Here is a 15,328-nt window from a genome sequence, read left to right on the forward strand (position 1 = left end):
AAACAGACTAACCGACTGAGCCACCCAGGTGCCCCAGCAAATGTACTTCTAAATAGCCCATGGAGAAAAAAATAGAATTATAATGGAAAACCAATTTTTTTACTGAATGATAATAAAAATAGTCTTATCAAAATTTATATGGTGGGGGCATCTGGGTGGCTCAGTCAGTTAAGTGTATGACTTTGGCTCAGGTCGTAATCTTAGGGTCCTGGGATCAAGCCCCAAGGCAGACTCCAGGTGGCTCAGCGGTTTAGCACCACCTTCAGCCCAGGGCGTGATCCTGGAGACCTGGGATCGAGTTCCCCACCAGGCTCCCTGGGTGAGGCCTGCTTCTCCTTCTGCCTGTTTCTCTGCCCCTCTCTCTCTCTGTGTCTGACATGAATAAATAAATAAAATCTTTAAAAATAAAAAAATAAAATGCTTGTTTAAGGGTACAAACTTAACTAGTAAATAAGTTTTGGAGATCAATGCACAGCACAGTGATTATAATCAATAGTACTATATTACAAATTTCAAACCTACTAAGAGACTAGATCTTAATTGTTCTTACTACAAAAAAGATAATTACATTATGTGATAGTGGTTATTAGCTAACATGACAGTGGTAATCATATTGCAATATATAAACCAACACACTGTACACCTTAAATTTGCACAATGTTATAGGTCAGTTGCATCTCAACTTTTAAAAAATTAAATAAATAAATAAATAAATAAATTTTTAAAAATCCCTTGTGAACAGCAGCTAAAGCCCTGTTCAGAGGGAAATTTATAGCTTTAAATTAATATGAAAGCAGAAAGGCTGAAAGAAATTTTTCAGCAGTCATATCAAATTGTTTGAAAAAGAATAAATTAAGCCCCTGGAAAGTAGAAAGAAGAAAATAATAATCAGCAGAAATAAGTAAAATGAAGGCTGACTCAGTCTGTAAAGCACACGACTCTTGAGCTCAAGGCTGTTAGTTTGATTTGGGTGTAGAGATTACTTAAAAATAAACTCTAAAAAAAAAAAAAAAAGAAGAAAATGCAAAATAAACATACAACAGAGAGGATCAACAAAGCCCAAAGTTGATTATTTAAAAAGACTTAACACTTGTAGGAGTGACTAAATAAAGCAAAACAAATACACAAAAATAACCAAAGTGAGGAATGAAAAAAGAGGGCATCACTGCAGATTCTACCCATATTACAAAGACTACTAAGAGTGTATTATAAACAAGTTTGATCAAACAATATCAATTTAAAAAGTCCAATGTCATAGATTACTAGAGAAACTTAACCAAACTCACACAAGATAGGTCTAATCCTATTTATATATATATATATATTTATATATATATAATTTGTAAATGAATTAAATCCATACTTGGAAACCTTACCAAAAATAAAAGTCCAGATGGCTTCACTGGTAAATTTTTTCCAAACATTAAAAGAAAAAATAATGCCAATAAAAAAAAGAGGCAATAACCTCTCTCTCCAAGTCTTTCTGAGGCCACAGAACTTTGAAACCAAAACCTGATATGTTATAAAAGAGAAAAACAGGATAAACCCTTTTTTTTTTTTTTTTTTTTTGAGTAGGGGTTTGAACTCATGACCCTGAGATCAAGACCTGGGCTGAGATCAAGAGTCAGACATTTAACTAAGCTACTGAGGCATCCTTTTCACAACTTGAAAAAAAAAAAAAAAAAAAATCAAATCCACTTTTTTAAATGATTTTTTTTTTTTTTTTTTTTAAGATTTATGCAAGAGAGAGTGTGTGGGACAGAGTGACTGAGCCACCTTGGGTACCCCCAAACACACTATTGAACACAGAGGCAAAAATCCTGAATATTATTTTAGCAAACCAAATCCAGAAAATAAATAAGTTTGGCTCATTTCAGGAATGCATAAGATGCTTACATATTTAAAAGATTAATCAATATATTTCACACTATCAAAAAATATATGTATATATTTCACACTATCAAAATTAAAGAGAAAAATCATATGACCATCTAATCATTTGGAGAAAAAAGTGAAAAATAATCAATATTCATTCCTGACAAGAATCTTGAGCAATTAGAGAATAAAAGAGCTCCTCCCCAATCTAATAAAGGACATGGTATCTACAAAGAAATCCGTAAGTATCATAAATGGTGAAATGTAGTTTCCCTCTTGAGATCAGGAAAAATAAAAAGATACCAGCTATTACTACCACTTTTCTGAACATTTTACAAGTCATAGCCAGTGCAGTAAAGCAAGAAAAAGAAATTAAAGCTCTAAGAACTGGAAGGGAAGAAATTAAAAACTGTCAAAATCCACAGAACATATTCAGAAATTTTCAAAATTACTAATAAATTTTTAGAATCAGTGCACAAATTTAACAGGTCTCCTGGATACAGAGTCAATTTGGAAATATCAACTGCATTTCCACAACCACAACAAAAGGACAACAAAAAATTTACAACAGCATTAAAAATAACCAAATACCTACAAATAAATCTAATACAAGATGGTACAAGAGCTCTATGCAGAAAGCTATAAAAAGATTGAGAGTAATGAGAGAAGACCTAAATAAAGGTATGTGCCATGTTTCTAGATTAGTAGACACATTTTCTCTCTCTTTATATATATGTATAAATATATATATCTTACATAGGCTCCACGCCCAGTGCAGAGCCCAGTGCAGGACTCAAACTCACAACCTTGAGATCAAGACCTGAGCTGACATCAAGACTCAGACGCTCAACCAACTGAGCCATCCAGGTGCCCCTGGAAGACTCAACATTAAAAACAATCAACTTTTCTCCAATTAACTAGACTCAGGGCAATCTCAATCAAAATTCTGACAAGTGACTGTTTTCAGCCATATGCAGCAAATATATATATATCAGAAAAAAATTATGAAATAGTCAAAACAATATTAAAAGACAACCTAGGTAAAAGGGCATGCTCTAGCAGATATAGAATCTCATTATAAAGCACAGTTATTAGGAGAGTATAGACTCGATGCAAAGATACACACAGACATCAATGATTAAGAGAGCCGAGAAACAGACTCACCCATACAGAGATATTAATTAACAATGAAGGCGCCATGGGAGAACAGAAGGGAAAGGATGACCTTGACAATAAATGGTGCAAGCTGGATAGCCATATGGTATGGGCCACATACCCATATGGAAAAGATAAAAATAAAAAGACCTGTGCTTCTCATTACACAAAAATCAGACCCAGGTAAACTGTAGCTCTAAGTGTGGCAGGCAAAATAAAAAGCTCCAAATAGACAATCTAGGAGAATAATTTTATGTCCTCAGGGTAGGAAAAGACTTCTCAAATAGTACTCACACAAAGAAAAACACCTATCACAATAATAATAATAAAGAGATATGTTAGACATTAAAATTAAGAACTTCCTCCAAAGGGATCATTAGGAGAGTAAAAAGGCAAATCAAAAAGCAGAGCAGTATCCCAATAATATCAAACTGGAAACATCCCAAACGTCCATTAGCAAAACACATCATGGTTTCTTCATATACTGGAACACTACACAGCTACACTCAACAATATCGATGACTCTCAAAACCATGTTTAGTGAAAGAAAGGCACCTAACTACATCGGTCAGAAGAGCATGTGGCTCTTGATCTCAGAGCCGTGAGTCTGAGCCCCACACTGGGTATAGAGATTACTTGGGGGAAAAAAATTAACAAAAACAAGCTTAGTGAAAGAGCCCAGATACTTAAGAATACATACGGAAGGATTCTATTTATATAAATCTAGAAAGCAGGATAAAGTACAGTGAATAAGGACAAATGGTTGGATGGTAAAACTATAAAGAATAAATAATTACCAGAAAGGTCAGTGTAATAATTACTAGAGGGGGCGGTTAGGGTGGGAGTGTTCTATTTTTTACCTTGGCAGTAGTTACATCAGTATGTGTTTTATGAAAATACACTGAGTTATAAATTTTAAAAAGCTCAAAAATACTCAAGGGCAGTGCTCGCTTCGGCAGCACATATACTAAAAAATACTCAAGGGCTTTTGATGTAGGGAGGGTTGCAATGGTGCCATGTATGCCTGGCACCTTCAGGAGGACGGGGCTACCTTCACTTCCACTTCAAGTATCTTAGCTTTTAAATCATAATTATGTTCAAACAATTAATTCGCTGCATTGATAAACATTTATTACAACTCTAAGAACCTGAACAAACTTCTTTGGAATCCAAAAAGAAGAAAGGGACGTCTCTCAGCATGAAAACATGAACGGGAATGCTAAACTCCCAACTCAAGATAAGAGTTACTTCTGGAAAGAAAGGTTAATGGGATTGGTAAACGTTCAAAGGAGGCCTTTCTACTGTAATGTTTTATTTATCTATGTTTTAGTACTCAAAAAAAAAAAAAGGCTAAAGCAAATATGGGAAGTGTTAAAATTTAACAAAATTGGGTGGTGTATATAGGAGTATCTTTGTATTTCTACCATAATATGTTGGAAATATTCATAAGGGAGTAAAATAAAACCATGTCCTACAGTCTTTTCATCTCATTTCTCCACGGAAAAACTCTGCTTCAGTTTCCTACTTAGCCTTCCAGAAACAAACTATAAAATATTCTAAAAGGCTTATGTTCTTCTTCACCACCACCACTAAATCCCACACTTTCTTCTTCTCCCAAGCTAAATATCTCCCTTACAGTTTCTCCATGTTTCATGTCAAATTCTTCATATTCCTTATCATTCCAGCCATTCTGTTCTAGACAGCAACAGCCCTCAAAATGAAGGGCCAAGATCCTAATCAATACCCTGCATGAGGGCAGCCTGGGTGGCTCAGCGGTTTAGTGCCACCTTCAGCCCAGGGCGTGATCCTGGAGACCCGGGATCGAGTCCCACATCGGGCTCCCTGCATGGAGCCTGCTTCTCCCTCTGCCTATGTCTCTGCCTCTCTCTTTCTCTCTGTGTGTCTCTCTCTCATGAATAAATAAAATCTTTAAAAAACAAAACAAAAAACCTTTATGAGGTTCCTCCAATTTCTCAGTTTTGCCAGCAAACATTTAACCCACAGATAATTTAGGTAAGAATTAGTTCTTTTTCCTTCCAGCCAGCCCACCTGTTCTACAAGCAACCAGAGAATGCCCTTGCTGCACACATGCGGTCATCTACCCAACTCCTGTAGCACTTTTCCAACAGAACCCAACCCGCTCGCAGTACCGCTCCCCTGCCAACATCTGGTTTGGCTAGGAGCATCTGGTGCAATTCTGTCCAGTAAGATTTGAGGGGAATTGTGCTGGTGGGCTTTGAGAAAGATTTCTTCACCCTTTAGGGGAGATACACAGGAAGAGGTCGTCCCCTCCTCCCCTGGGCATTATCATACCACAGCATGTCCTCTGGAACCACATCCGATCTGTAACCATCAGAGGTGTTTGGCTGCGAAAGGGAGAATGGAAAGGTTGCCCAGAGCTACTCAGTTAACTGATCTCACAGGTGTCCCACTCCAAATGCTGATTAACTTTTTTCTGGACCACAATCTTATCCCAGTCAGTGATAACCATCAACCTCCTCCTATGGTTTGTCTATCAACTAGCTAGGCTAGTGACTGTAAATCTCTTCCAAATAATCCCATCCCCTGACTTTTATAAGACTCCCCCTCCTCCACCACACACACACACAAACGGGGGGGGGGGGCTTTTAAATTTCCTTTCCTTAAATTTTGCAGAATACGAAGATGAAACAAAATTATTATTTAGAGAGAGAGCGAGAGAGAGCCCAAGCATGATGGCACATTATATAAAAAGGCATTAGAAGTTTTTGGAAAATCCATGGAAAATGTAAAAAGACAGTCTCCTGTAATTATATCCTTCAAAGATAACCACTTTGGTATATAGTTTGGCATATACTGGTTCATGATATATCTAACTTCTATGAAATTAATTTCTTTTAAAGCAAATACTTACATCAGATTTTTTGGTAGTGGGGAAGACAGAAAAGGAGATCTGCAACCACAAGAGAGACCTTATGAAACACCCTGACGCAGATGAAAGAGCAACAGACTTAGAAGAGGACAGATGGATTTGTACCTGGGCCCTGCTGATTGGCCTTAGGCCCCTGACCTCTACTGACTCCCTTTTTAAGTGGGGATAACAATACTGACTTCAGTAAGCTGCCCACAGAGACTAAGAAGATAATGTGCCCAAAAGAGTTCTGTTAGGGTTTTTTGTATGCTGCTGTTTTGTTTTTCTGTACTTGCACACAAGAATCACCTGGGGAGCATTTAAAACTGAGACTCCCAGATGTACTCAATGAGATTCTCTGAGGGTGCGGCCGTGAAATCACAGGCAAGTGCATCCTGTAGAGTAAAAAGCACTATGCATATTTGTTTTTTACTACTGTAGCATTTAGCATCTACAACAGAACCTCAGGGCACCTGGGTGGCTCAGTGGTTGAGCATTTGCCTTTGGCTCAGGGTGTGATCCCGGGGTTCCGGGATCGAGTCCCACGTTTCCCGGCAGGGAGCATGCTTCTCCCTCTGCCTATGTCTCTGCCTCTCTGTGTCTCTCTCATCAATAAATAAATATTTTTAAAATAAAATAAAAATAAGTAAAACAGAACCTAACAACAGTGATTCAACAAACACTCGTAGGCTAAATAACAAATGAAAAGCCTATTTTAAAAAAAGATTATAGTTGGGGAGCCTGGGTGGCTCAATCGGTTAAGCAGCCAACTCTGATTTCAGCTCATGTCTTGATCTCAGGGTCATGAGACTGAGCTCCATGTTGGGTTCTGTGCTGGGCATGGAGCCTGCTTAAGATCCTCTCTCCCCCTCTGTCCCTCCCCACTCCCTTTCTCTCTTAAAAAAATTTTTTTAATAAATAATAAAATGAATTGAAAAATAAAAAGATTATAAAGGCATTTCATTTAAAAAAAACATCTTCAGGGCAGCCTGGGTGGCTCAGCAGTTTAAGCGCCTGCCTTCTGCCCAGGGTGTGATCCTGGAGTCCCAGGATCGAGTCCCACGTCAGACTCCCTGCATGGAGCCTGCTCCTCCCTCTGCCTGTGTCTCTGCCTCTCTCTTTGTGTGTGTCTATCATGAATACATACATAAAATCTTAAAAAAAAAAAAAAAAAAAAACTTCATGAGCTTATGTAAAAAAAAATTGAGCAAAAATAATTAGTTGTACAAAGGACTAGAACCTATTTCTTTTTTTTTTAAATTTATTTTTATTTTTTTAGAACCTATTTCTATTTGAATGGGCCGATATGGTCCACTTTCCATCTTAGGCCATAGATCAAGGTATACAATACTAAATTTAATTAAGCATCAAGGTAATCTACTTTATCTCACTAAAAAACAACTCTTGAAAATTGGAATAGAGACAATTTCAAATTCTCTCTCAAATGACCCCCAGAAACTACAATTACTGTACAAAGATTTATCCCTACCTTTTATCAGACAGAAAACTTGATTTTCTTACAGTAATTCATTTTAGGACAACTCAAAGTAATAACTGCTAGGTACCAACTCCAATATGCAATATATGCCAGTTTTACGAAATATATGTACTTGATCTACTAAGGTATACATCATGTTTACAGTGAGGTTTCCCTGGAAGATACGTTTTGAGATTATTTTTCCCTTTTTATTCATCTGTATTTTTTAAATTTTACAATGAATGTGTACTACCTATAAAATTTTTCTTCTGTTATGTCAAAAAGAACATGCGGGGACCCCTGGGTGGCTCAGCAGTTGAGCACCTGCCTTCAGCTCGGGGCGTGATTCTGAGCTGCAGGGATCGAGTCCTGCATCCTGCATCGGGCTCCCTGCATAGAGACTGCTTCTCCCTCTGCCTGTGTCTCTGCCTCTCTCATGAATAAATAAATAAAATTTTTAAAGAAAGAAAGAAAGAAAAAGTGCAGAATGGGGAGCCTGGATGGCTCAGTCAACAGACCATGTGACTCTTGATCTTAGGGTTCTAAGTTCAAGCCCCACACTGGAGGTAGAGATTACTTAAAAATAAAATCTTACCAAAAAAAAAAAAAAAAAGTACAGAAGCCCAAGAATTCAGAAAGGGTGAAAAACATAATTAAAGATCTTGAAAGGCTTAAGCTTTGATTTTCCAAAGTCAAAACATCAGATAAGTTAAACATATCTGATTCTTAGGGGCACCTGGTCAGTCAGGTAAGCAACCGAGTCTTGATTTAGGGCTCAGGTCATGATCTCAGGGTCATGAGACTGAGCCCCCAAACAGGCTCCCCACTCCGTGGGGAGTCTGCTGGAGATTCTCTCCCTTATCCTGCCTCTCCCTCTGCCCCCTCTAAAATAATAAATAAATAAATCCTTTTTAAAAATCTGTTTTTTATATTTGGAAAACATGAATAACCCTTCACATTTTACTGCCAAGACTTCTAAGCTCTTCAGCTTTAAAAATAACTATGTTTTTGAATGCTATAAAAAACATTATTGGGTCAACTGACAACTGGAATATGGACAGATTTGATTTTAACATCATATCAATGTCAAATTTCCTTAAATCGATAACTGTACTAACACGTAAGACAATTTCCTTGGTTCTCAGGAAATATCAAGTGAAGGAATTAAGGGGCAGGATGAATGGAACTCATAAATACTTCAAAAAATACATAAGAATAGAATAAAAAAATAAAGCAAATGCTGAATAGGAAAAACATTAACTGGTGATTCCGGGTATGAGAGTTATTTGTACCATTTTCGCTATTTTTGTAAGTTTGAACTTCTTTTTAAATAACATTTTTAATTGAAAAAAGTAACCAAAAAAATGACACTTAAAATTGTCCTAAAAAACATTTAAAAGCATGCTCGATCAATTTCAGGCAAGACATTAAATTAGCATCGTCTAGAAGAAGTATAATATGAGCTATATATGTTGTATTTTCAGGTGGCCGCATTAAGATTAAAAGAAACAGGTGAAACTAAGTTTAACATATTTTACTTAGCCACGGTTTCAAATTCCATCATTTCGATGTCATCATCAATACAAAAATTACTGAGATATTTCACAATTTTTTTCATTGTAAATCTTCAAAATCTGGTGTGCATGTTACAGTACAATGCATTTCAGATGCTAAATTTGCATAGGAAATACTTGATCTGCATTTAGATTTCATTAAATGTACAGTTCAAAAAGTAGATCCACATAACCAAATTCTATCAAAAACAGCTAAAAGTTTTCCAGTCCCTGAACTATCAGTTTTAAATGTCAACTTAAATTAATTAAAATTAAATAAAGTGGAAAACTCCTTCCCGCAATCATACTGCAAGCTCAGTAGCCACATGCCTTTAAACTGTCATATAGCCCAATTTTAGATAATGAAACAAAATCCCTCTATGACAGAAGGACCTGATTGCTAAGACTTAATTTATCATATTTATCAAAAGATTTTTAGTAGTCATGATAAAATGATGACTGCTAATCCTATCAGAAGCCTTGGCATCTCCCCAAATCATAATCAGACATTCCCTATACCACTCAGAATACCAACACAAAGCCTTCTTTATCTTCTAAGTCAGTTGTCATACCTTGTTATCTGAGGTTCCTGAAAATTGTCTGTCAAACGGCCCTCTTTTAAATGTAGCAGAATGAACCCGAGTTCTGGCTCTCGGAAGCATCAATGTCCATTGTTACAGAGTGCAGAGTTTCAGCACAAATACCGTCGGAGAATCCCGAATGGGAACATGCACACAACAGAACATATCCCGGATTTAAAAGAGATGACCTCGGTACAGAGGCAGGTTTTTCTTTTTAAACAGGTGTAAGAGATTAATTCAGTCCACACCAAGCAACACTAAAGATTCGCCAATCAATAATTCTGCGCCAAGCAACTTGATCAGGGATTTGGCTAGAATCCCTTTGGCTAATCTCAATAAAGACCTTCCCAAAGACATCCCGATTTAGGCCATTCTCATCTAAATCAAGGTTTAGGCAGCAGTCCTTTGCCTGACAGCAAATAAATGAAATGAAACGAAACATGCACAAGTAAAATTTTGCCCACTTGACGAAAGGAAAAATTATCTGAAAGATCATTTAGTGAGGTCAAAAATACAGTTCCAAAGAACAGAAGTCAGCCTAAAACAGCACTTATAAACCATTTTAGGGAAATGTCTAATTCCTACCTTCTAACTAGCCAGCCTTTTCAATGGAACAACGTTGTGGGTAACAACTGAATTTAATCCACAACTGGTTTTTCCTTCTCTGCAGGCACACATACAGGTGTTAATATTCTGCTTAAACTTGAAAGGACGTTAGTCTTTAAAACCTACCAATCCTTTACTGTGCATCTACTGGCGCCTTAAACTACGAATCCCCTGGGGAAGTGAGGGAAAAGAGGGAGCAGGATGGTTTTTGACACCATGACTAAAAATTCTACGTTCCAGACAAAAATCCTTTTTTTTTTTTTCCTTCCTTTCGCATCCTGCTGACCTAGCTTGCAACATCCCATCGGGGGATCACAGATAGAAATCTAACCATTGTGTGGAAACAAAAATAATGGTCTACAAACATGTGTATATAAACATTAACTCTACTTACAATACGACTTCCCTTCCCCCTTCCTGCAAAGAATCATAAAGCTTTAAGCAGGATGAATACAAACGTTTTAAGCCGCCGCAGCGGAGGTGTGTTCTTGATTAGACGTATCTGACCCTGCAGATGTCTGAACATTCTGTAGAACACATTCTAACTTGGGGTTGTTACTGGAAACTTCTCGGCCGATGCCTAGGTCATGCAATCCCTTCTCTCTGAAATTAGCCAAACGTGCAGAAATCCATTGTAATTTTAGAAATAGTGAAGAGTGGAGAAAAAGGAGAAAAAAAGAGAAAAAAAAGCTACATCAGAGACCCATTCGGGTCCAACAGTTCAAGCACTATTTCGAGAAGGCAAGGAAGAATAAAAGCTGCACGTCTCGCTCAGGAACACACAGGGTTTCACGAAGCCGCAGGGTCCGGGCCAGGCCGTGGGCCCCTCCCCGACCCCGGCGACCCCGGCCCCGCCGCGCATCCCGGCTCCTGAGCCACCGCGGAGCACGAAGGTTTCTGGGCTTGTCCGATGCATCGCAGCTGCTGCTTAACTCCGAACACCCCCCACCCCACCCCCCCAAAAAAAAGAAAAAAAAAAAAAGTAGGATGAAACCAGAGTTTTTACGGCGTATTCGTCGGTTCCTCTCGTCGTCGCTGGAACCCACTGAAAAGGGGGGGCAAGGCCGGCGCGGGAGAGGCCCTTCCCGGGTCCGCGAGGCCGAAGCCGCCCGAGGCCTGGTGCCCGCGCGGCGGGTCCTCCCGAGGGGGGCGCGGGGGGCGCGGGAGGCGCACCCGCCGCCCGGTGCCGGCGCTGCTCCCGGGGCGGCCCGAGCGTCCCCAGGGCCCCGCGGCCGTGCAGGGGCAGCCCGCCAACAAAGGCGGCGTCCGCGGCGTGCAGGGTGCAGGGGCCCCCGCATCGGGCCCGGGGCCGCAGGGCGCAGAGGTCCCCCGGGGAGGCGGCGGCGCGGCGGGCGGGATGGCGATGGGGATGGGGCTGGGGGCGGGGATGGGGCTGGGGATGGGGCTGGGGATGGGGCTGGAGATGGGGCTGGGGATGGGGCTGGAGATGGGGCTGGGGATGGGGCTGGGGATGGGGGCGGCCCGCGCCCTCCGCGCGCCCCCCCGCACGCACTGCGCCCCCTGAGCCCCCGCGCGCACCCCGAGCCCCGGAGCTCCCCCCGCGCGCCCCCCTGCGCCCCGATGCCTTTCATTTGGCCTCTGCGGCGGCGGAGGCGGCTCGACCTCCAGCGCCAAGCGCCGCGCCAAGCCGGGCGGGCGGGGCAGGCGCGCTCAGCCCGCCGCAGCGCCGACCACCCCCGCGCCCCCGGCCCCCGGGGCCCGCCCGCAGGCCGCGCTCCGCGCCCGCCCGGTCCCCACCTCGATGTAGCCGGCCAGCGCCGCGGCAGGCGCCGTGAGCCCGAGCAGCAGCAGCACCAGGAGCTTGCCGGTGGCCGAGGCGGCCGCGGTCCCGGGGGCCGCCATCCCTCGCCGGGTCGCTCTAGCGCTCGACTCCCAGGCGCGCACGCGAGCTCTCGGGACGTCTCCCCGCCGCGACCCAGAAGCATCTGAAGCCCGGGCGCCGCCGCCCCGGGGGTTTTACACCAACCGGAACTGACTTCACCGGACCACGCCCCCTCTGCCCGGCGCCCAATGCCGGCCCGCAGAGCCGCCCCAAGGCGCCGCCCCTTGCCCAGCCCAGGCCCAATCAGGAGACTGAACAGCCTGCGCCTCCCGCCCGCCGCGACCGCGAGCCCCGCCAGGCCCCGCCCCCGCCGCTGCCGGCCCCGCCCCCGCCCGGGACCCCGCGGCCGCGCGGCGAGGGGGTGTGCGCCAGGGGCCGGGGGCCGCGGCTGCGGGAGGCGGGGAGGCGGGGAGCCCGGGAGCCCGGGAGCCCGGGAGGCCGGGAGGCTCGGCCCCCGCCCGGGGAGAGCTCCTCGGGCCGCGCTGCGCCGCTGCGGCCGCCTGCAGCCTCCCGACTCGGGGCACGCCCCGCTCCCCTGCCCCGCGGGGTATTTTTCAGATTCCTTTGGGCACTACCGTCCGAGGTTCTGGAAATGGTTGTATTAAAAACATAATTTCAACAATTTTGATGTTGTTGTGCGGAGCCCAGGCAGGCTCACGCTGCACGAGCGAGCCCTCCTCCTCCCCAGACCCTGCGCGGGGCTGAGCATCGGCGCTCCCGTCCCCGTCCCCGTCCCCGAGCTGGGCGCTGTCTCCACGCCTTTGACCTCTGGTCCTTAGGCCTTCTCCCGACCGCCCGAGCCCAGGGGTGCAAGGACCACGATGACCCTAAAGCCCAGGTCCCCTTCCTCCCGTGTTTTAGGCAAAGATCGTCTTTCCTCCTTATTTAGTTTAAGATCCCTGCAGGAGACCTGCTTCCCTGCTTTCTTGCCCCACTGCATTTCCACTTCGACTGGGAAAACGTTCTGCTGCCCCATTTCACAACTGGCACGGCCTCGCCACTGCGAGGGCACTGCTGGCTTTGTTTCCTTTCAACAGCCGTGTGATTTATACACCACCCTTTGCAGAGCCCTTGCTAGTCCCTTTAGGTTCAACCAAATAAGTAGGGAACAGGGTCTCTACTCTAGGAAACAGACAGTGAAAAGAAAGAGACAGTGTCCACAGAGTAAACAGTGGGGTAGTGAGAAGAACCCTGGATTTTCCAGCCTTGTTGCCTGATGTGCCCAGTTCTTGGTGGTTAAATAGGCTCTGTCCCTGTTTCCCAAAGACAACCCACACCTTTCCATTTTAGAGCCCTTTCTGTGCCTGCAATGTCCTCTCTCCAATACCTACCTGTTGAAAACATTGTCACTCTTCCTGAGTCCACTGGATGTAATGTCATCCCTGGCTGAGTGCTGTTTCCCAACAAGGCACCTGCTCCCTTGGTTTTTGCATACCTCTGTTATGCCACTGATAAGAACTGAGCTATGTCATGTTTCTGCAGTGACACTGAAACCAATGATGCTGGGTTCTGGTCTTTGTTCTGGAACACTTGCTGTGACTATTTGTGTCCTTCCCAAAGTTCATTCAGGTTGAAGCCCTAACCCCCAAAGTGATGGTGTTAGGAGGTGGGGCCCTCCGGAGGTAATGAGGATTGGATGGGGTCATGAGGGTGTGGCCCTTGTGATGGGATTAGTGCCCTTAGAAGTAGGCCCCAGAGAGCTACCCATACGAGGACACAGCAGGAGGAGAGGAGAGAGCAAGCATCCAGGAGAGAAATCAGCAGACACCATGATCTCAGACTTCCCAGCCTCCCAAAAAGAAATTTCTGTTGTTTCAGCCACCCGGTGATTCCGTTTTCTTCTCCATCATGTGTGGATATTACAAACCTGTCTCACTTTCACCAATTTACGTGATTCAATGAAAAGTGAATGTACAATAGTGAAAAAGCAGGAAGAGACTTAAAAGGTGAAAGCTGTGTGAAGCAACAGGTTACCAAGTGCATACTTTCTGTCCAAGTACATATGGAAACAGTATCAAGTGACTGTGTAAGTTCCAGTTCTGCAGAGCAAGCTCCCTGAGTCATTTAGTCCTTGCTCACAAAAGGATGTCGAAATTTCTATGAATTTAAATGTTGAGAGAAAAGCAAGGGAAATTACCGGAATTCAGAACAGTGGGCTTGACATTCATGTTCTTGGGGCTGTATATTCGAGATTGAGCTCTAATAGCATAGGATGGGACAAGGAAATAAAGAATAATGCTTTAGGAGTTTTCAATCCAAAATTAGATCCTGGAAGAAGTTTATTTGCATTTTCAGGTCACTGAAGGATCATTAATAAGAGTTTATTGCCCCGTTCATCATTGTTTTTGACTTTAAAATGTTACCCTCTTTTTATTAGATGACACTGATAGGAGCATATCTAGTCCTGCAATTCTCAAGCAATAATTTTTCATCCTAAATCTGCTCATGTCAGTGACCAAGTCATTTGAAGAGTGCTATGTTATCATTTTATTTCCCTTAGTGCACAAAAGTAAAAGGCCCTAAAATCACCTCCTATTTCGTCTCCCTTCTCAAGAATCAGACATCCTCGGGGTAGCTGTCTGGCTCAGTCAGTGGAGCATGTGACTCTTGATCTTGGGGCTGTGAGTTCAAGCCCCACCTTGGGTGTAGAGATAACTTTAAAAATAAAATCTTCAAAAAGATTTCTCCTAAAAGAAGTATCTTCCATGTACACTGAAGATGTGTGCATTTCACTGTTGGGGGAAAAAGTGAAGTTTATGTCCCTATGTGTATATACTTACATGGGTAGCATGCACGCATTCATTTGACATTTATCCAACACCTGTTCAGGATAAGGTGAGCCAGGCTAGAACAGTTGCTCCCACATCAGGATGCTTTCCAAATCATCTAAGAAGATTTATAAAAAGGCAAATTCCTAAGCTTCTACTTCAGAAATTCACTAAGCCTAAGTGACATAAGGAAATCAGTCTTTTTTTTTTTTTTTTTTTTTTTTTACTTAAAGCTTTCCAGGGAATTCTAATCCACTAGTACTTTTGAGAGCTTCACTCTTGAATATCATAGGGACTAGTTAAAAAATAAATGAATCATGTGTAGTAGCTAATTTAAAATGACCAGTGTTTTGGTTTTCCAAATAAAACACTAAATTAAGATAAAACTATATTATCTATAAACGCGAATTTAAAAAGATGTGAATCCCTATGTTTATTGCAGCATTATTTATGATAGCAAAAATATGGAAGCAGCCCAAGTGTTCATCTATAGATGAAATGGATATAGGTGTGGTATATATGCATACACACGCACAATGGAATATTAGTCATAAGAAATATTGAAATCCTGCCATTTGCA

At 42.6% G+C, this 15,328-nt stretch overlaps 1 protein-coding gene across 4 annotated transcripts in view; it reads right to left on the reverse strand.

Annotated features, from left to right (window-relative positions):
* The window catches only part of APLP2 (amyloid beta precursor like protein 2), an 82,165-nt gene extending 70,063 nt beyond the window's left edge, over nt 1-12,102 (reverse strand). For all 4 annotated transcript variants that reach the window (XM_025464898.3, XM_025464897.3, XM_025464896.3 and 1 more), the window contains exon 1: nt 11,896-12,102. In XM_025464898.3, the coding sequence (XP_025320683.1) occupies nt 11,896-12,000 (105 nt within the window). In that variant the 5' untranslated portion in view covers nt 12,001-12,102. The remainder of the gene's footprint in view (nt 1-11,895) is intronic.
* Between the last annotated feature and the right edge of the window lie 3,226 nt (nt 12,103-15,328).

This window comes from Canis lupus, chromosome 5 (assembly GCF_003254725.2).
Source record: "Canis lupus dingo isolate Sandy chromosome 5, ASM325472v2, whole genome shotgun sequence".
Classification (NCBI taxonomy): domain Eukaryota; kingdom Metazoa; phylum Chordata; class Mammalia; order Carnivora; family Canidae; genus Canis; species Canis lupus.